Source organism: Nicotiana tomentosiformis, chromosome 8, assembly GCF_000390325.3.
Source record: "Nicotiana tomentosiformis chromosome 8, ASM39032v3, whole genome shotgun sequence".
In the NCBI taxonomy this organism is placed as follows: domain Eukaryota; kingdom Viridiplantae; phylum Streptophyta; class Magnoliopsida; order Solanales; family Solanaceae; genus Nicotiana; species Nicotiana tomentosiformis.
The window spans coordinates 65,586,815-65,608,789 of NC_090819.1; the positions used below are offsets into that span (position 1 = coordinate 65,586,815).

General features: G+C 39.7%; 1 protein-coding gene across 2 annotated transcripts in view; it reads right to left on the minus strand.

Moving 5' to 3' along the window:
• LOC104119907 (uncharacterized) overlaps positions 1-21,975 on the minus strand; it is a 41,879-nt gene that overhangs the window by 18,033 nt on the left and 1,871 nt on the right. For both annotated transcript variants that reach the window (XM_070182407.1, XM_070182406.1), the window contains exons 4-13: positions 21,498-21,635; positions 21,240-21,357; positions 20,196-20,278; positions 19,671-19,766; positions 5,836-6,004; positions 5,610-5,752; positions 5,450-5,536; positions 5,115-5,300; positions 3,339-3,506; positions 2,088-2,208 (exon numbers count right to left, since the gene is read on the minus strand). In XM_070182407.1, coding sequence (XP_070038508.1) covers positions 2,088-2,208; positions 3,339-3,506; positions 5,115-5,300; positions 5,450-5,536; positions 5,610-5,752; positions 5,836-6,004; positions 19,671-19,766; positions 20,196-20,278; positions 21,240-21,357; positions 21,498-21,635 — 1,309 coding nt within the window. The remainder of the gene's footprint in view (positions 1-2,087; positions 2,209-3,338; positions 3,507-5,114; positions 5,301-5,449; positions 5,537-5,609; positions 5,753-5,835; positions 6,005-19,670; positions 19,767-20,195; positions 20,279-21,239; positions 21,358-21,497; positions 21,636-21,975) is intronic.

Here is a 21,975-nt window from a genome sequence, read left to right on the forward strand (position 1 = left end):
TCACTATCTCCCATTCATCTTCCTCTACATCTCCAGCTTCACCACCTACAGCTCCAGTTGTAGCTCTACCACCTACAGCTCCAGTTGTAGCTCCACCACCTATAGCTCCAGTTCCTCCACATAATCCAATTCAACCTTCTGCAGCTCCACCACTCTTGACTTATCATCGTCGTCCACATCCAGCATCAGGCCCAGGTGATTCACGCCTGCATCAGATTCTGCACCTACTGCGGACTTGTCTCCTCTTAGTCAACCAATTGCACTCCGCAAAGGTGTACGATCCACACTTAATCCTAATCCCCACTATGTCGGCTTAAGTTATCATCGTATGTCGTCCCCTCATTATGTTTTTATATCTTCTTTGTCCACTGTTTCTATCCCTAAGTCTACAGGTGAGGCACTATCTCATCCAGGATGGCGACAGGCTATGATTGACGAGATGGCTGCTTTACATGCGAGTGGCACTTGGGAGCTTGTTCCTCTTCCTGCATGTAAGTCTATTGTTGGTTGTCGTTGGGTTTATGCAGTCAAAGTCGGCCCAGATGGCCAGGTTGATCGGCTTAAGGCTCGTTTTGTTGCAAAAGGATATACTCAGAATTTTGGGCTTGATTATAGTGACACTTTCTTTCCCGTGGCTAAAGTAGCATCTGTTCGTCTTTTTTTGTCCATGGTTGTTGTACGTCATTGGCCTCTTTATCAGTTAGACATTAAGAATGTTTTTCTCCACAGTGATCTTGAGGAAGAAGTTTATATGGAGTAACCACCTGGTTTTGTTGCTCAGGGGGGAGTTTAATGGTTGTGTGTGCAGATTGCGCAGGTCACTATGGTTTGAAATAGTCCCCTCGAGCTTGGTTTGGTAAGTTCAACACAATTATTCAGGAGTTCGGCATGACTCGTAGTGAGGCTGATCACTCTGTGTTTTATCGGCATTCTGCTCCTAATCTGTGTATTTGTCTAGTGGTTTATGTTGATGATATTGTTATTACTGGCAATGATCAGGATGGTATTACTAAAGCAGCATCTCTTTCATCACTTCCAGACTAAGGATCTGGGCAGATTGAAGTATTTTCTAGGTATTGAGGTCACTCAGTCTAGCTCAGGTATTGTTATTTCACAGCGGAAGTATGCCTTAGACATTCTTGAGGAGACTGGAATGATGGGTTGCAGACCTATTGACTCTCCTATTCTGAATGCTAAGCTTCTGCCTGGACAGGGGGAGCCTCTTAGAGACCCTACGAGATATAGGAGGCTGGTTGGCAAATTAAATTACCTCACAGTAACTAGACCTGACATTTCTTTTCCGGTGAGTGTTGTAAGTCAATTTATGAATTCTCCTTGTGACAGTCACTGGAATGCAGTTGTTCGCATTCTTCGGTATATAAAGTCAGCTCCAAGCAAAGGATTACTATTCGAGGATTGAGGCCACGAGCAAATTGTTGGGTACACAGATGCTGATTGGGCAGGATCACCTTTTAATAGACGTTCTATGTCTGGATATTGTGTTCTAGTAAGAGGTAATTTGGTCTCGTGGAGAGTAAGAAACAGAATGTAGTTGCTCGATCTAGCACTGAAGCCGAATATCGGGCCATGGCTATGGCAACGTGTGAGTTAGTTTGGGTCAAGCAGTTGCTCAAGGAGTTAAAGTTCGGAGAAATCAGCAAAATGGAACTGGTGTGTGATAACCAAGCTGCTCTTCATATTGCGTCAAATCCGGTGTTCCATGAGAGGACTAAACACATTGAGATCGACTGTCACTTGGTCAGAAAAAAATACTTTCAGGATATATTGTTACAAAATTTGTAAAGTCAGATGATCAACTAGCAGATATTTTCACTAAGTCTCTTACTGGTTCTCGTATTAGTTACATGTGTAACAAGCTCGGTACATATGATGTATATGCACCGGCTTGAGGGTGAGTGTTAGTTATGTGTAGTCCCACATTGGAATGGGAGTAATATGTACTTTGTAGACTATAGCTATAAATAGGACCTCTTGTATTATATTGAGTATCTAATATCAATAATATATTTTCTCCCGTGCTTTCTCACATGGACAAAAAACAATTTGATCAGTGATGAGAAATTTACCAGCAAAAAAGATAGGTGTGGCCACCGGTGTACCCCTCGTGTGTGCCAAATAAAAGAGGGAGTAAATGTGTGGCAAAAGACGGTAGCGCCGCTCCAATGCTAAGCGACAAACTTCCTCACACTGTTAGAGATGTAAGGTCCCAAGTCAAATCAGATGTCTTATTCCAAAATCAAATAAGAAGTTTTACATACAGAAAAGACATGAAAAAGGTATACTATTATTCTGGTTAATTATCTTGAATACACTTAAGAAACTAGATTAATCCAGTCTGCACAATTTAGCCATATCCAAGTGTATCCATCTTCATAAATTTCCAAGAGTAAATATGAAAAGAGGGAGATCAGCAACGAGACCACAAGGGGAATGCCAACGGAAAAGAATGCTATAGCACAACTAGGCCAATCATCAACCCAGATTTCAGGAAATGAGGTAACCAGAAACTGAAGTTTATCAGGAGAAGAGGGTATGTCTGCAACTCCTCGTTTTTTTTTGTTTAAGATACCATTCAACTAGACGAAGCAATGGAATTCTTGAACAAAGCTATCTAGAAAGCAATGGTTAACAATTCAAATGTTCATACAGTTATAAAATCCATTTTTCTCCAAGAACCAACATACTAAGCTTGCATCAAAATTGTAAGAATTAATGCAAATAAAATGGATATATTACATTGCTATAGAAAGTCAAATCAGTTAGAGTGATTGTACATTGTATCCGGAGTTAATAACAGGGATTTGTACCTCTAGAATGATTGCAGTTTTTTGTATATTTAATTAGTTAGAGATATTCTAGAAAAGAATTTGAGATTAATAGAGAAGAATTGTAATCATCCATGCAATCAAAGTGCGAAATAGAATCACATTTTTCTACATGGTATCCCGAGCATACATGCCAACTATTATTGTATCAGTGTCATGAGCCTGGTACTATAATCTGCATGTTTGAAGTTTCAGAATAAGGATCAAGAATATTTGAGACAGTTATTGCTTAGGAACTTGGTTAGCCATTGAAACTATAACAGGTATTGAGAGAGTGCACGCGCTTGAAGAAATGAATGAATCTAACTTGAAAACTCCAACTCCCGTCAGGGACCAGTTCACACTCTGAAACATATGCAAAACTTTCATATTTGACACAATCAGATGGGATCTTTCAGACCAAGCCATAGGATATGACACAGTTAAATAAGTCATTTGACAAAACAGAACTTTCAAATAGTTGACTACTCATTACTACAGAAAAGAGCAAACCTCTTCCCCAAATGACCAAGGCTCGTGATCATTTGTGTCAGCCTCCGAATGCGCACGGCAAAAGGGAAACAGGGAACCAACACCCATCCACCTTCCAAACATCTGAGGAGTTGCATTTCCAGCAAAGCCACCTATATCTGGTCCAGTAAGTGGTTGGCCACTGAGCCCCTGAACATTAAATTTCCCTCATGAGAAGAGTGCAATGTGTCAACCCATTACAATGCTAAATGAAACTGCTACTGTTACTTATGAAGCATACACACATAATAATGTAATATGTATGTACAACACACACAGGGCATGGAGATTAATTGTGCGAAATTTGACTATACTAAAGAGCAAAAGAGATTTTTTGTGTCACGTGAAAATAAATGCCATGATCCATATAGGTGATATCTACTAATTGGGAATAGGATTTAGTCTTTCTAGAGAACTTATAATAATAATATTATTAATACTATCACTATTATTTATATATATTTCACTTTAATTTTATTTGATATGATGAGGACATGATTTGAGCTTAAATGAGAGAAGTAAGGATTCATATAGCCGATCCCAACTTGTTTGGAACTGGGGGTAGTTGTCGTTGTTCTTGTATGATAGGGCAATATGGAATCTACCATCTTTGCATTGAAATAACCATGTCCTAAGTAGCACAGGCATGGAACCAAGACAGGAATTAAATACTAATATCTGCAACATTCTTTGTAGCCATAATCTACTATAGCATAACACATCAAGGACATGTCTCATGGATACTTTATCAACTTTAAAGTTCAGTCGACAAAAGCAAGCAGTTCATTAACTAAAAGATCATCAAAACACATTATCAATTGTCCTACTCTCTTAGCAGACTTCACCATTTTTGTAATTGATATAGGGCGAGGTCAAACAGAAAATATTGAAGACTCCATTTTAGTAGATCCTTCATAATGCAACAACCACGTTTGTTCTTAAAATTTTAGTTGAAGCATACCTAAGAAGCAAGAAGCAGTGCCCTGTTGGAGTCTGCTTAATTGAAACGAAACATATTAACAAATTAAATAACAACAAAGAGACACGGTTGGATTAGTGTCGGACACGGGTACAAGTGGTGTCAGGCGGTCAGGGATGAACTCGTATACAACACATTTGATTGGTAGTGCTTGCCATTCCATGTCAAATAGGACGCAATCAAGCTTACCTTGTGTGGGTTTCTCTAGTTGATAGAAAACCTGGCTTTTTAAACAGATACCTGTACCCAGTGCTTGGACCTGAGAGCTGTAACAAAGCGTCAAGAACCACAACACTAGAGTATGTTTCAACATTGTGGCAGGGATGGAACTGTTGCTAATCAAAAAATTTGCCTTGTGCATCCTAAGGATTATGTTGACGATACTTTTTACTGGTAGTACACATTAACCTTGAATCATAATGATCGAACCTCTATAGATCAGACATTTTTTATTGGAACAAATTGAAGCTTTACAGATAGACATTCTATAGATTTCCTGGAAGCGAAGGTATTGGTTTTCCATGAGGACTAATAAAGGAAACAGGTAACTACAACTTTTGAATTTCTAATGTGGTGAATCATATGAATGCACCTCACAAGTTGCAAAGATAACAACTAAATTACTAACCTGCTAGAACAAAACCTCCAACTGTATTCCCCAGATTTTGAGTTCAAAAGTTTTCAGTTACCTTTCAGGAACTTCCCAAAATAAAATCAAACGTAAAAGCCTGCATCTGATATAAACTTAAAAGCATAAGTGATCATACTTAGCTACTAACCAGTTGAAGAACCATCGAGATACTCATATGCAAGTGCTCCCATGTAGAAAGGTTATCCCCTGTCCATGTAGCAGCGTACTTCTGGCTACCCACGAACCCAGCACGTGTGAGAACAAAAGGGCGTTTATTTCCATTAGCTAGCTTCATTCCTTCATAGGTTGATCTTGCCATGAGCATGCCATAAACCTTAAAATGCAGTCAAGCCAATTATAAGCATATTGCATTACAAAAGGCAAAGGAGCAGGGGTATCATCAGCAAGCACATTAAGTACAACTCTCCTCAGAGCTGTTCAAGTATAAACTTCATCTATGTATAACGCGGAAAATGGGCTCACATTGTGATAGTATGAATGATTCTGGCAACCTCCAAATTCAGGATCTCCCCTGTGAATATTGCTCTCAGGCATTGTCTTTGTTACTGTCTGCAACAGAAAAGACTCAATGAACGAAAACAGTGCAGCATAATAAGTTTTCTGAAGTTGTACAGTAGGCCACCTTAAAAATAGCTGGTTCATTCATGTCATTCCATATACCATCCACGCCATTTGAGATGAAATCTTTAACTAGGTTAGCCCACCATGATCGGGCTTTCAATTGAGTGAAATCGGGAAACACACAAGGCCCCGGCCACACCTCCCCTAAAGATGGAAGCAAAAAGATGACAAATCTGAAAATGTATACAAACAATAATAAAGGTTTAAACTGCAGGATAAAGACATACCAATAAAAGGCCTCCCATCTGCTGTTTGAACCCATACATCTGCTTCAGAACCACTATCATAAACAAAAAATCCCTTTTCATACTTAATCCCTGGATCAAGCATCCAGATTGCTTTGAAACCTGATTGATGAAGTTCTTCCACAAGGGACTTTGGATCTGGAAAACTCTCCTGACAACATGTCCAGAAAACATTTTAGGATGTCAATTTTGACATTAGTAAACAAAGGCAATTCACCTAAGTTAACATAACTAAATGATAAAGAAAAGACAAATTTAATGCAAAGCACGGGAGAAAAATATATTATTAATGTTTAATTGTAATACACTGAGTATTATTTATAACTATACACTAGTTTTAGGGTACGCGCTTTGCGCGTGTACCTATATCAACGGATGCTAAATTTTTAAAAAGTTATATAAATATTACTTCCTCTATTTCAATTTATATAACACGTTTTTCTTATTAAAATTGGATAGATATATAGATAGATTCATGTACATTTTTTAGTTGTGGACAAAAATCATATATAAATAGTAAAATTAAACAAAGATTTAATATTATTTATTTTTTGTCCTTTTATAATTAAAAAAGTATAACTTTCGACTTGTGACTTTGAATAATTTTGATACATGGTTTTAACTTTGTGAGTTATTGCGACTTTGAGTAATTTTGATACATGGTTTTAACTTTGTGAGTTATAATTTTTCTTTTATGTCAAATACCAATAAAATTTATTGCCTTCAACTTTTAGAAAATACAATTCCACCAGCCAGAACATAGTTAATTTTGCTAGTAAACTTTATGAGTTTATTGATTAGTGCAACTTCAGTACTAATATCTTAATGGTAATCGTTCATCGCCATTTACCAATTGATGTGATTTCTGACATTGATCAATGATTTGTTTGGTTGGAGTTACGTTCTTGTTGTTAAATTAAATGTTTCATATTACTAATAAGTTCAACATTTTTCTATCTATTTAAAGGCTCTCGATTACTAATAAATATTTTCTCTATCTTAAAGTATTTATCGCATTTCTCTTTTACACTCACCTAATGAAAACATTAATTCGAAGGAATTTTTGACTATTTAACCATTATTTATGTCTTAAGTATAATATCTCTTTATTGACATTTACTTTATTTATGTGATATCTTCATCTTCAAGAACAATTACTACTAAGAATAAAATGAAAAAAATAAATAAATTTTTTCTTAAACTTCTAAAATGACAAATAATCTGAAACATCTATTTTTAAAAATTACGATAAATAACTTGAGATGGAGGGAGTAGAAATTAATTCCCTTATATTAGTTGTATATTGGCTTGTTTTAACTCCAATTCCTCATCTAGCAATTTACTTTTAGAATAATTAACAATAGTACTTAGAAAAAAAAAGAATCAATAATAGTTGTTCTTTTCTTCAAATTTAAAAGTAGTTGTAGTTCTTCAATTTTTGCCTTTAATCTCTTGAATCCAAATATAATGCTTAGTGGTGAGATATTGAAATTTTGAAATTTCTAAAACGTATTTCAACTTCCAAATTAGTTCTTATATTTGGTCTTAAATATTAGGATTTTGAATTATAAAAGGAAACTTTTAGTTGGTTTTAATGTCTTAAATATTGGGATTTCCTACTATAATAGTTAAAATTTTAGTTGATTTTAAAATCCTAAATATTAGGAAATTAACAAAATGACTATTTTATTCATTGTGCACTCTGTTTTTTAAAGGATAAAAAAGACGAACGACATTTCACTAATGGACTTCGTGCTTTTAATATAGTATAGATAATACATATCCTACTCCTATTCAATGTGGGACTCGGACTAATTACATACTAATTACATAACTATCTTACACTCTCCCTCAAGTCGGTGCATACAAATCATATGTACCGAGCTTGTTACAAATGTAACTAATACGAGGACCAGTGAGGGACTTGGTGAAAATATCTGCAAGCTGATCATTCGACTTCACAAACTTTGTAGCAATATGTGACGTCCTTAGTCATTAACTAAGTACACGTGCGGCACTTGACAATTTTCTCACGTTCTTGGTATGCCAAGCCAACCTTACTACACTCAAGATCGCTAAGAGAATGGTAGAAAGAACACAAGAGAATTGTTAAAGGAAGCTTTGTATTAGAGAAAACTTGAATTGTTTGCTTGATGAAAGACAAATGATTGGCCCTCTTTATATACTAGTCTCCTAGGGGCTAGTATGTAAATATTAATTGTTACACAAGTCCTTAATATTTACAAGATAAGGACTTTCTATAGAATTCTCTACAAGCCTAGAAGATTCTAAGGACTTTCCTAGCAAATCCATAAACATCTAGGATCTTCCAAAGGAAATGTCCATACTTCTCAATAATCTTCTCACAAATGCAAGCCTTTCTCCTATGTAAGCTTCCACATGGCATTAATATATGCCAAATGGCGCCTACGTGGCATGATGACATGGCGAGTCATCACACTCTCCCCTACCTAATGTTGCGACGACCGCGGCGCAATGTTGCTGCATAAACTCTCGGATCTTATCTTTGAATTGTCATAAATCTTCATATCGTTCCCATGTGGCCTCCTCCGGTGATTGCCCCTTCCAATGGACGAGGAACATAGCGGTGGCTTTTTGCCCTTGTTTTCGCCTGGCTTGGTAATCCATGATAGCCTCAATCTCCCTATCATGCGATGAGGTGATAGTCATAGGCGCTCGACTTGATTGGCCCCTACTCGGATCATCTTTATCTTCATGATATGGCTTAAGCATGCTGGCATGGAAAACTGGGTAGATCTTAAAATACGATGGCATGTCAAGCTTGTATGAGATCTTGCCTACCTTGGCGACTATTTTAAATGGCCCCTCATACTTGCGAATCAGATTCTGATGCATGCCCCGTAGTGCCTTAAACTGTCTTGGGTTAAACTTCACCATGACCATGTCCCCAACACTATAGTCCGTGGGACGCCGCTTACGATCTACAAACTTCTTCATCTTCCTAGCTGCCTTATCCAAGTAGGACTTAGCAGTGTCAAGCTGCTCCTCCCATCCTTTGGCCATATGATAAGCCCCCAAACTCTTTCCCTCGAACGCGGCTGGTAATGAATGTGGAATTTGTGGTTGTTGGCCTGTGGCTAGCTCAAATGGTGTCCGCCCCGTGGACTCACTCCGCTGCAAGTTATAAGAGAATTGGGCGATGTCTAGGAGCCTTGCCCAATCTTTCTGATGCACGCTTACATAATGCCTCAAGTAGCATTCTAGTAAGGCATTGACCCGTTCCGTTTGTCCATCTGTCTGTGGGTGGAAACTAGTGAAAAAGTGCAGTTTCGTGCCAAGTATGTCGAATAATTCTCTCCAAAAGTTTCCAGTAAAACGGGGGTCTCGATCACTGATAATATGCCTTGGTAAGCCCCAATACTTCACCACATTCTTAAAGAATAGCTTGGTGGCTTCCTTGGCAGTGCAACCTGGTGAGGCGGGCATGAAGGTGGCATATTTGGACTATCTACGACCACCATAATAGTACAATAACCATCAGACTTCGGTAGGCAAGTGATAAAGTCCATAGTCACGCTCTCCCATGGATACTCTGCAACTGGTAGTGGCTCCAAAAGTCCTCCGGATTTTTGTTGCTCAACCTTGTCCTGTTGACAGACAAGACAAGTCTGCACATAACACTCTATGTCATCTTGCATGCGTGGCCAGTAGTAGAATGACTCAACCAAGGCCCTAGTGCGACGTTGGCCTGGATGACCAGCCCACATTGTGTCGTGACTCTCCCTTATGATCCGCCGTCTAATGTCTCCAAACTTAGGCACGTAGACCCGTCGACCTGTGGTAAGCATTAGACCGTCTTCGACCCAAACACGTCTCGTATTGCCCTGGTTGACTAACTCGATAAGTTGTTTGGCTGCTGGATCATGCTGCACGCCTTCTTTTATAGCCTCACGAATGTCCCATCTTGTTGAAGTGATTGCAGCAAGCTCGGCCTTCCGGCTCAAGGCATCGGCTACAATGTTACCTTTGCCTGGCTTATACTCCAGCGCAAAATCAAATTCGGCCAAGAAATCCTTCCACATAGCCTGTTTTGGTGTGAGCTTCTTCTGCGACTGAAAGTAGCTAGTACCTACATTGTAGGTCTTGACCACGAACCTCGACCCGAGCAAATAATGTCGCCATGTACGAAGGCAATGCACAATGGCGGTCATCTCCTTCTCTTGCACCGTGTAACGCCGCTCCGTCTCATTTAACTTGCGGCTCTCAAATGCCATGGGATGTTTATCCTGCATCAAGACACCTCCAATGGCAAAATCCGAGGCATCGGTATGTACCTCAAATGTCTTGGCAAAGTCAGGTAATGCAAAGACTGGCTCCTCTGTTACAGCTGCCTTGAGGTCTTCAAACGCCCTTTGACAATGCTCTGTCCAAACCCATGGCTTGTTCTTCTTTAGCATCTCAGTCAATGGTGCGGCCTTTGCTGAGTAGCCATAGATGAACCGACGATAGTAGTTAACAAGGCTAAGGAAGGATCTCAACTCAGTTACCTTTATAGGTGCCTCCCACTCCTGGATAGCACGTACCTTAGCCTCGTTTATGCGTAGCTCGCCATTGCTAATAACATGGCCTAAGAAGTGCACCTTTGATTGTGCAAACTCGCATTTCTCTCTCTTGATGTATAGCTCGTTCTCCCGCAAGACTTGGAAAACCTTCCTAAAGTGCTTCATGTGCTCTTCCAAGGTGTTGTTGTAGATGACTATGTCGTCTAGGTAGACTACCACGAACTGATCAAGGTAGGGATGAAAAATCTTATTCATAAGGGTGCAAAATGTGGCAGGTGCATTGGTTAAGCCGAAAGGCATCACCAACCACTCAAAGGCTCCATATCTCGTCACACATGTTGTTTTTGGCTCATCCCCCTCTGCAATGCGAACCTAGTAGTAGCCCTTGCGAAGATCCACCTTTGTAAAATACTTGGCTTGCCCAAGTCTATCGAATAAGTCAGCAATGAGCGGGATCGGGTACTTATTCTTCACTGTGACCTTATTAAGTGCTCGGTAGTCTATGCACAAGCGTAGTGATCCATCCTTCTTCTTCTGGAACAATATTGGTGCGCCGAAAGGTGCCTTTGATGGGCGAATATGACCAGCATCTAGCAACTCTTTCAATTGTTTCCTAAGCTCCTCTAGCTCGGGCGGCGTCAAATAGTGCCGAAACCTTCTCGAAACATCCAAATGCAAAATCCGAGCATACGCCCAAGTCCAAAATTACCATCCGGACCTAACGGAACCGTCAAAACTCTGATCCGGGGTCAAATATACAAAAAGTCAAACTTAGTCAACTCTTCCAACTTAAAACTTCCTAATTGAGAATCATTTCTCCAAATCAATCTTGAATCACTTGAAAACCAAAATCGACAATTTACACAAGTCATAATACATCATACGAAGCTACTCAAGAGTTCAAATAGCTGAACGGAATGCAAATTCTCAAAACGACCGATTGGATCAATATAATTCGGGCATGACATCTTTGTTTTCCTCAAGCAACTTCTCTATGCAAGGTGGTAGTGTCTCTTGAAAACTCTTGTCTTCCTCCAAACTTGCGATGGTTGCCACGAACGTCGGCTCCCCCTTCTTAATCCCCTTGACAACCTGCATAGCTGAGACTGAGAGTTGTGCTTGGCTCTGTCCGTGTGGCATAGACACTGTAGGTACCATGCAAGCTCTTTCTCGCTCCATAACCAAGAGATGTTGGAGGTAGGGATCGATCAAAGTATGACAGTGTCTAAATAACTCTTGTCCCAATATGATGTCAAAGATATCCATAGCGGTTACAGTAAAGTTTATCATGCTTTTCCAAGTTCCCAATTTGACACCAACTTCATTAGCTACCCCACGAGCATTTTATACCTCGGCATTCACGGTCTTGACGCGGGAGTTGGTTGGAGCAAGTTTCAATTTTAGTCTTTTTGCGGCAGCCTCAGTCACGAAATTATGAGTTGCTCCAGTATCCACCATTGCACGAGCAGGCTTGTTGTTGATGGTGAGATCCACGTACTGGTTGCCATTCTCGGTAGGTTGGATAGATTGCTTTGTGACAGCACCGGATAATCCGATCATACCTAACTGTGCGGTTCCCGAACTCTCTTCTTGCTGCTGCTCCTTCCGTTCACGGACCATGGCGCTAAGGCTCTTTAGGTCGGGACAATTCCTGAAGCTGTGCGGCCCTCCGTATATGTAACATCCATTCTTCTCGGCGTAGCCCTGACGGCTACTCAACTTTTTGGAATCTTGAGTCTTGTAGTATTGGTGTTGTATCTCCTTGCCTTTGCCACGGTCTCCCCACCTTTGACATTGTTAAACTTTGATTCTGTGACTTTCCCTTTGTCGTGCTTGTCATGCCTAAAATCCATCAATGATTCGGCCTCCACTATGGCTTGGTCTATATTTGCGACTTGCTGGCATTGTAACTCCTGCTTAGCCCAATTTTGCAACCCGTCCATGAAGTGATACAAGTTATCATTGGTCAGATTGGGGATTTGAAGCATAAGGGTAGTGAACTCCTTGACATAGACACGTATGCTCCCTGTTTGCTTCAACTCCCAAAGCTTGCGCCTTGCCTCGTACAAGACATTGTTTGGAAAGAACTGTCGCTTGAACTCGGCTTTGAACTGATCCCACATGCTAATAGTACATAGACCTTTATCCACGTCGGATATCTTCCTTCTCCACCATAGCATGGCAGTCTCTGAGAGGTACAACACTGCAGTGTTGATCATGGCCTCGTCGTCCTTCACTTTGCCGTGCTTGAAGTAGTTCTCCAAGTGTCAAAGGAAGTTTTCCACTTCTTGCGCATCACGAACACCTTTGAACACCGGGGGTTTGGGAGCCTCGATCTTGGCCTCCTTCGTCACCACAACATTGCTGGCTGCCTCGGTCACGCCAGCATTAACATGCTCCTCGAGTGATTCTATCTTTGCCTTCATAGCATCGATAGTACTCAAAGCCTCCATGAGTCTGCACTCTAAGGCAGTGATAGTTTGCCTTAGTTCCATCTCGGTCTGTGTACGTCCCTCCAAGTCATTTCGGATGCTCTCAATCTCTTCAAGAGCGTGCCCCTCAAGAACGCTAAGGGTGCCTTCCACCTTCCCCAAGCGTTGGCCAAAGATCTCCACGGCATCCATCCCCGCGTTCATCTTCATCACCCACTCTTTACCGAGCGAGACATCCTCGGGCAGGACCTCCACTTCATCCTCGCTCGCTTCAGTGACAGATGGTTCTTGGGATGTAAGCCCTTCGTTTGACACAACCTCGGGTGGCACCTCCTGGCCCTTATTGGTGGCATTTCTCTTTTTGTTACGGCCACTCTTGCCAGCAGCATCCTGGATGATGTTGGCTTGGGTGTTGGCAGCGTTAATTTCTCCGTCGTTCGTCATTCCCTTAGTTGCAACCTTTGCTCTGATACCACGTTGTCACGTCCTTAGTCGTTAACTAAGTACACGTGCGGCACTTGACAATTTTCTCACGTTCTTGGTATGCCAAGTCAGCCTTACTACACTCAAGATCGCTAAGAGAATGTTAGAAAGGACACAAGAGAATTGTTAAAGGAAACTTTGTATTAGAGAAAACTTGAATTGTTTGCTTGATGAAATACAAATGAATGGCCCCCTTTTATATATTAGTCTCCTAGGGGCTGGTATGTAAATATTAATTGTTACATAAGTCCTTAATATTTACAAGATAAGGACTTTCTCTAGAACTCTCTACAAGCCTAGAAGATTCTAAGGACTTTCCTAGCAAATCCATAAACATCTAGGATCTTCCAAAGGAAATGTCCATACTTCTGTAGAATCTTCTCACAAATGCAAGTCTTCCTCCTATTTAAACTTCCACATGGCATTAATATATGCCAAATGGCGCCTACGTGGCATGATGACATGGCGAGTTATCACAAATATCTCCTGAGAGTATCTTTTCTCTGACAAAGTGACAGTCAATCTCAATGTGTTTAGTTCTCTCATGGAACACGATGCAATATGAAGGGTAGCTTGATTATCACACACAAGTTCCATCTGGCTGATCTCACCAAATTTCAACTCCTTGAGCAACGGTTTGATCCAAACTAGCTCGCATGTTGCCACACCCATTGCTCGATATTCTGCTTCTACACTAGACCGAGCAACGACATTCTGTTTCTTGCTTTTCCAAGACACCAAATTACCTCCTACTAAACCACAATATCCAGACGTAGAACGTCGATCAGAAGGTGATCCTGCCCAATCAACATCTGAGTATCCAACGATCTGCTCATGGCCTCGATCCTCAAACAATAGTCATTTGCCTGGAACTGATTTTATATATCGAAGAATGCGGATGTCCGCATTCCAAATGACTATCACAGGGAGAATCCATAAACTGACTCACAACACTCACAGAAAAGGATATGTCAGGTCTAGTCACTGTAAGGTAATTTAATTTACCAACCAACCGCATATATCTTACAGGTTTGCTAAGCGACTCTCCTTGTCCTGGTAGAAGTTTAGAATTCAGATCTATAGGAGTGTCAACAGGTCTACAGCCTGTCATTCCTGTCTCTTCAAGAATGTTAAGACATACTTTCGTTGTAAGATCACAATACCTGAGCTAGCCTGAGTGACCTCAATACCCAGAAAATATTTTAATCTGCCGAGATCCTTAGTCTAAAAGTGTCGAAAGAGATGTTGATTCAACTAAGTAATACCATCCTGATCATTGCCGGTAATAACAATATCGTCAACATAAACCATCAGATAAATACAGAGATTTGAAGCAGAATGCCGATAAAACAAAGAGTGATAAGCTCTACGAGTCATGCCAAACTCCTGAATAACTGTGCTGAATTTACCAAACCAGGCTCGAGGAGACTGCTTTAGACCATAGAGTGACCGACGCAACCGACATACAAGGCCACTAAATTCCCCCTGAGCAACAAAACCAGGTGGTTGCTTCATATAAACTTCATCCTAAGGTCACCGTGAAGAAAAGTATTCTTAATGTCTAACTGATAGAGAGGCCAATGTTGAACAACAACCATGGATAAAAAGAGGCGGTCTGGTGCTATTTTAGCAACGGGAGAGAAAGTATCACTATAATCGAGCTCAAATATCTGAGTATACCCTTCGGCAACAAGACGAGCCTTAAGTCGATCAACCTGGTCATCTGGGCCAACTTTGACTGCATACACCCAACGACGACCAACAGTAGATTTACCTGAAGGAAGAGGAACAAGCTCCCAAGTACCACTCGTATGTAAAGTAGACATGTCGTCAATCATAGCCTATCGCCATCCTGAATGAAACAATGTTTCACCTGTAAACTTAGGGATGGAAATAGAGGACAAAGATAATACAAACTAGGGGTGTTTGTCGGTCGGTATGGTACGGTATTTAGACATTTCGGTTCGGTATTTTCGGTATTCGATTTCTTAAAATGCTATACCAATATCGTACCTAATTATATTTGATATGGTTTGGCTTTTCTCCTTTCGGTTTCGGCGGTAACTTCGGTTTAACTGGTTTCAATATTAACTAGTGCATAAAGCCATATACTCTAATATTCTTAATTAAAGTACTCACAAATATAAAAATGAAAATATTCTAAACTCACGTGATTATTGCCAAAAAGTTTGTCCAATACCAACAAGTATCAACCTATAGAGAGAAAAAAGGTACATAAAGAAATAAATTTAATCATTGAAAATGTCTTGTTACTTGCTTACAGCTAATTGTTGAAGTTAAAGAATACAACAAGGACTAATCCAACAAATGAAATTCAATATACGAGAAGAAACATCCTAAAACCATAAAAGTATTACGTTAATATGCTTGGCATCCTAGAGGCAAAGAGTCAAAATCTGCAGCTTGTTCATCCAATTTCCTAAAAAGGTATATGGGCTTTACTGTCAGCCTCAACATGCATACCAAAGAAAAGTATTGTGTAACTTAGTATGTTATAATCAATAATATGTGTATTGTTAAACTTATTATATATTTCGGTACGGTATCGGTATTTCGGTATTATTTTTTAAAATACCAAATACCATACCTAATACCAAATTATTTTAAAAATTTAAACCAAATACCAAAATATCGAATATCAAATACCAAAATTTTCGGTTTCGGTACGGTAATTCAGTATTTACCAAATTATGCGCATCCCTAATACAAACGCATAACGGGTGATGACAAACGATGATAACTTAAACCGACATAATGGGAATTAAGATTAAGTGTGGATTGTATACCTTTCCGAAGTGCAAGTGGTGGACTATGAGGAGACAAGCCCGCAGTAGAAGCAGGGTCAGGTGTCGGACGTGAATCAGCTGGGCCTGATGCTGGGCGTGAACGACGACGATAAGTCAAGAGAGGTGTTCCTGTGGCTGGAGATACAGGAAGAGCAACACTTGATTCCTTAATGGTTGGTATGGGTAAGACTTCTGTGGTTGAGGATGTAGGAGGAGCTATAGGTGACGAAACTGGAGTTAGAGTTAGAGTTGTAGGTGATGGAGTCGTGGAGGAAGATGAAGGGGAAATAGTGACTAAATCTCCAAAAGATGGAGCTGGTAGCACCTCAGAAATGTCTAAGTGATCACCTGGTCCTGTGAAGTATGGCTGAGATTCAAAGAAGGTAACATTAGTAAACATAAGGCACTGCTGCAGGTCAGGTGAGTAGTATCGATACCCCTTTTGCGTTTTCGAGTAACCTAAAAATACACACTTAAGAGCACGGGGAGCTAACTTATCTTTTCCTAGAGTAAGGTTATGAACAAAACATGTGCTCTCAAAAACACGAGGTGGAAGAGAGAACAAGGGTGAGTGAGGAAACAACACAGAGAATGGAACTTGATTCTGGATAACTGAGGATGGCATACGATTAATAAGACAACAAGATGTGAGAACTGCATCCCCCAAAAATGCAACAGAACATGAGATTGTATTAGTAAGGTACGAGCAGTCTCAATGAGATGTCTATTCTTCCTTTTCGCTACCACATTTTGTTGAGATGTGTATGGACAAGATGTTTGATGAATGATCCCATGAGAGTTCATAAACTGCTGAAATGGAGAAGACAAATACTCTGGGGTATTATAACTACGAAATGTGCGGATAGAAACCCCAAATTGATTTTGGATTTCAGTGTGGAAAGTCTGAAAATAGAAAACAACTCAGATCGAATTTTCATCAAGAATATCCAAGTGCACCCAGTGTATCAAAGGCGCGCTTAAGCCCTGAAGCGTGGCTCAAAACATGTTGAGCGCTTCGCCTCGCTTAATGGGCGCTTAAGTGTTGTCATCAAGGCTCTAAGGCATACTTTTCCTTGCTAACGAGCGTAATCCGGAAGACCGTTTGATATTTCACCTTATCGTAAATTTTCTTCAACTTCTTTGTTCATATATTAGGTATTCATGCTTGTAGATATTAGTCTTGGACTACACATACATATTTGTAGTTTTTCTCCATTTGCGCCTTTCTTCATTAAAACCCACACTTTATTTGCGCTTTGCGCTTAAAGCCCTAACAGACCTTAGAGTTTTTTTGCGTTTTTCGCCTTTGATAACACTGAGTGCACCTGGAATAATCATCAATGAAACTGACAAAGTAGCGGAATCCCAAGGTAGAACTGGCTCGACTAGGACCCCAAACATCTGAGTGGACTAAAGTGAAAGGTGACTGCTCGATTATCAGGACGCCGAGGAAAAGGGAGCGAGTATGCTTACTGAACTGACATGACTCACACTCTAAAGTGGACATGAAGTTTTGATAAACTAGGATGTCCCAACCGTTTATGTAATAAATCTGGTGAATCAGTAACATGACAAGCTGTTGAAGGAAGACAAGATGTGAGTCCATGTGATTTAGCAAGGATAAGGTAATAAAGTCCATTTGACTCACGTCCAGTACCAATGATCCGCCTCGTACTGCGTTCATGTATAAAAACAAGGTCATCAAGAAATAAAACAGAGCATTTAAGTGATTTGGCTAAGCGACTAACGGCTATGAGATTAAAAGGACTTTCGGGAACATAAAGAACTGAATCTAAAGGTAAGGAATGAAGTGGACTTGCTTGACCTATTCCAGTTGCCATGGTTTGAGACTCGTTGGCCATTGAAACTGTTAGAAGAGATTGAGAATATGAAATAATAGTGAAACGAGATTTGTTACCAGAAATATGATCAGATGCACCTTAATCAGTGACCCAAGAATCGGATGATGAAGATTGAGGGACACAAGTCACGCTATTACCTGTTTGAACAACGGAAGCTATCTTTGAAGATGCATGTTCACATGCTTTGTACTAAAGGAACTCAATATAATCCGGTAGAGAAACCATCCAACTATTCATAGTATTGGATCCCATTTCGCTACAACCAATTGCTCAAATTCTTGACTAAAAGTCGTATGATTAACCTTGGAATGCCAAGTCGGAACAAGTTAAGATAGAGACCTTTTTTTTTCCTCTTAGTTAGATGGAGTTGGAAATCAAGTTCTTCACTTGAAATAGTGGAAATCAATAACTCCTACGGGAAAACTGAAGAAATAGCTGGGGAAACACTGTTCACGCCAGAAAACACTGTAGCTCGCCGAAACATTCCAAGGTTGTCGGATTAGAAAGAAAATTGTATGGACAGGCTCGGAATCACCTCCCCAGAAAGCTGTCCTGAAGAAGTTGGGCCAAAAAGTGGCCGGAACAGTCTCCACGCGCCGGCGCATGGGTCGGAGATGTCGGTGAAAAATTCACTGTCAGCGGCGCGTGAGGGCACGTGACAAGTATTCTGGCGGAGACATTTTTCGAGGTTGGTCTCCGGAGGGTGATCTACCTCGTGGTGGTGTTAGTTTTTGCACAACACAGACAAAAAAGAACTTTTAAACCGGACAGACCTGCGGTCACCGGAAAATTTTCCGGTTAACTGATTTCTTCTTCCCTGAGTCGCTGGTATTTTTGCACGGCGATGAATCTCTCACGTTAGCTCTGATACAATGTGAGAAAGCACGGGAGAAAAATATATTATTGATGTTAATTGAAATACAATGAGTCATATTTATAACTATACATAATATATATCCTACTCCTATTCAATGTGGGACTCCAACTAATTACATACTAATTACATAACTATCTAACAATGCCAAAGAAGCAGAGCCTGTGTCTAAGATCAGATACCAAAACCAAGCACTTCCATACATCAAACACCTTCTAAAAATCATTTTTGATAAGAGCACTATAAAATTCATAATTAATGCCTATTTGTGAATATTGATGTTGAACAAAAGGTCAAAGAAGGAGAAGGGGAGAGAAGCATCCAACTGTAAACTTCACAACTAAGTTAAATACTCAAATATGTAAAGCTATCCAGATAACTGGAAAATTGGATATATGATTCAGTTTACAACTTTAAGTAGCTCGAAACACGAATATAAAGTTAAGGTAACAGAAGAGAACACAATTCTCTTTACAGAGTTTCAAGGAGAAGATACAGAATTCCTTCCCCGTTACCTGCTTCATGCATTATTCCTTTTTGTATAGATAGGAATTTCATGAACAGAAACCAAATGAAATACATCAGTGGGAGACAAGAATTTCCCTATTTCATATACATAGGAAATATTAACAAGCATTCTTCTCAGTTTAACTGCATATAATTTAATGCCTGGTCATGAAAACATTAATGTTAATTAGCAGGGGATAAAAGAAATTGATCATTGTCTTACATATATCATTGACTTGGACTAATTGCCTGTAGAATCAAATATATATATAGAAAGAGAGAGAGACAGAGAGAGAGAGACGGAGTACCTTTGCAAATGTGAAACATCGAAAACCGTCCATGTAGTCAATGTCCATCCATATGACATCACAAGGAATTTTCTTCTCCCTGAAGGTCCTTGCAATCTGCATGAAGTATTCAGACGCAATGAAATACAAGATTCAAAAGCCAGATATATACCTATCAGACTTTAGTATGAGGAAGACAAATACAAAAGATTAATGTAAGTGGAGGACAAAAACAGACCAATGAAACCGGACAAGCATTGCAAAGTAAGGACAAAATTAGAGCTCATATTGTCCCCTAGCCGAGTAGTTCTCATATCTGAGGTTCTCCCCTACCCCCAGCCCAGTAAACGGGCAGAATCAATCAAATGCACATAAATGGAGGGACAAAGAACAGGATAAGAAAATGGCAACAGTTGGTGGCAGAGGAAGAGAAAAGAAAAATAAATAAGGTAAATTGCATTCAGGCAGCCAGAATCAAGAGACAACTTGCAAAACAAACACCATGAGGAGAGTAAGAGACTATTTCACATAATGAAGTGACCATACCTCTCGAACACGAGCATCAGGCACATAGCTCCATCGGCATTGGTGATAACCCAAGGCCCACTTTGGAGGCATAAACACCGTTCCTGAGTTCAAATTGCTGTGACTAATACTTCAAACAAAGTAAATATAACAAATGGGGAAATGAAATCTGGGAACAGATTGGGGGGAGGAATAGGTTAAAGATTTATCAAATTATAAGAGTCTATATTTTGAGCTTAATCTTCCACAAGAAATGACACACACTCAGATATGTAAGAAGGAGCAGAACGAAGGTAATCGGCTCACAGAAACATCCCATTATATGAAATGCATCAAAACTCATTTAAACAAATGCAGTAAGTTATTATCTAAAGAAAATGGCACACTCGGAGATATGGAAAAAGCAGCAGCAGAACGAAAAATTGTAGGTTCACATAAGATGCATCAGAAACCATTTAAACAACTGTGTCAAACTGGATTCAATTGCTTTATACGTGTACCAACACATGGCTGATGATAGAGATGTAAGGCAGAAAATAGGCATCAATCTTCATCTTTTTGTAATTTGTTTGCAAAATGTTCAAATATTCATGCCATCTACTCAATTGTATGCTGCCCAACAGCAAAGGCAAGGTCTCGTAAATTCAAATTTCTCCACAAACCTACCTAGAACAATTAGTAACTGGTAAATGTGATTCGACAATGGGGTCATTCTCACAATTTTAACATTCATCTTCGATTGATTTCGCTGTAGATTCTTAATTTCATCCACAATAATACGTGTATCAAATTCCAAAAGCTGATGCATTTAGCCATTTAGGTGCCGAGCAGATAATCCGGACATATCTATTTATTAAAAGACAAAATAAACATATTTAGGTTGATGCCTGGGCCTCGGTGAGTAGGACTTTCTATACTTAGTTACAAGGTCCAATGAAGATCATAAGAACCGAAGTGAAAGATTCCTTTCCTGGCCACTACTTTCTACTCAGTGATAGAAAAATCAATTTAAAGATAAGCTTGTATATTTATGAGAAAATGAAGAATAATACTGCAGGGAATTACCGATTGCATGAGAGAATGATACGAGAACATCAATTGGTGAAGCAAATGGGCCAAATGTGATGACAGGATAGGATTGTTGACTGATAAACCTTATACTGGATTCTTGTCGCAAGTCAATCTGCTCAAACGACAATAATCATTCAGTGACACATAATTGTAGCTTAGTATAGAATATGCGCATTGATACATACACAAACAGACATACAGAAAACACATGCTAGCGCTTGCATGGGTGTAGAAAGTAGAGTAAGCTAGTACCTCACAGCGATGTGTTGTATCTGCCAGAACTCCAAGTGTCTCTCCACTAGGAAGAACAGCTAGCACCCACGGGTGTGATTGATACAAGGAGGTAGTTCCAGGACCATAACCCCATGCATCAGTATTCCATGTAAAAATCTGAAAATAATAAAATTAAATTTGCAAGTGTAATAAATCTGTTAACCACCTTCATCTTGTGATTTGCTCTTGGAAAGTCAAGTTTTCTGCATAGGTCTTTCTTATTGTGTTTTATTCCCATCATCAAAGGGACCAAGACCTTACGCTTGGTTCTTTAATTTGGAAAAGCACCAATTGATATCAAATATATGCATTTTATTCAATTTCTGTTTCATCAAATGTTCCAAAATCAAAAAGACAGATTAGTCATTAGCAAACTGACCACTGTTGATTGTTCACAGTTAGGCTCTTTCCTGTAGTTCACTACTTCACTTATAATGTGTTAGTACCACAGAACTTG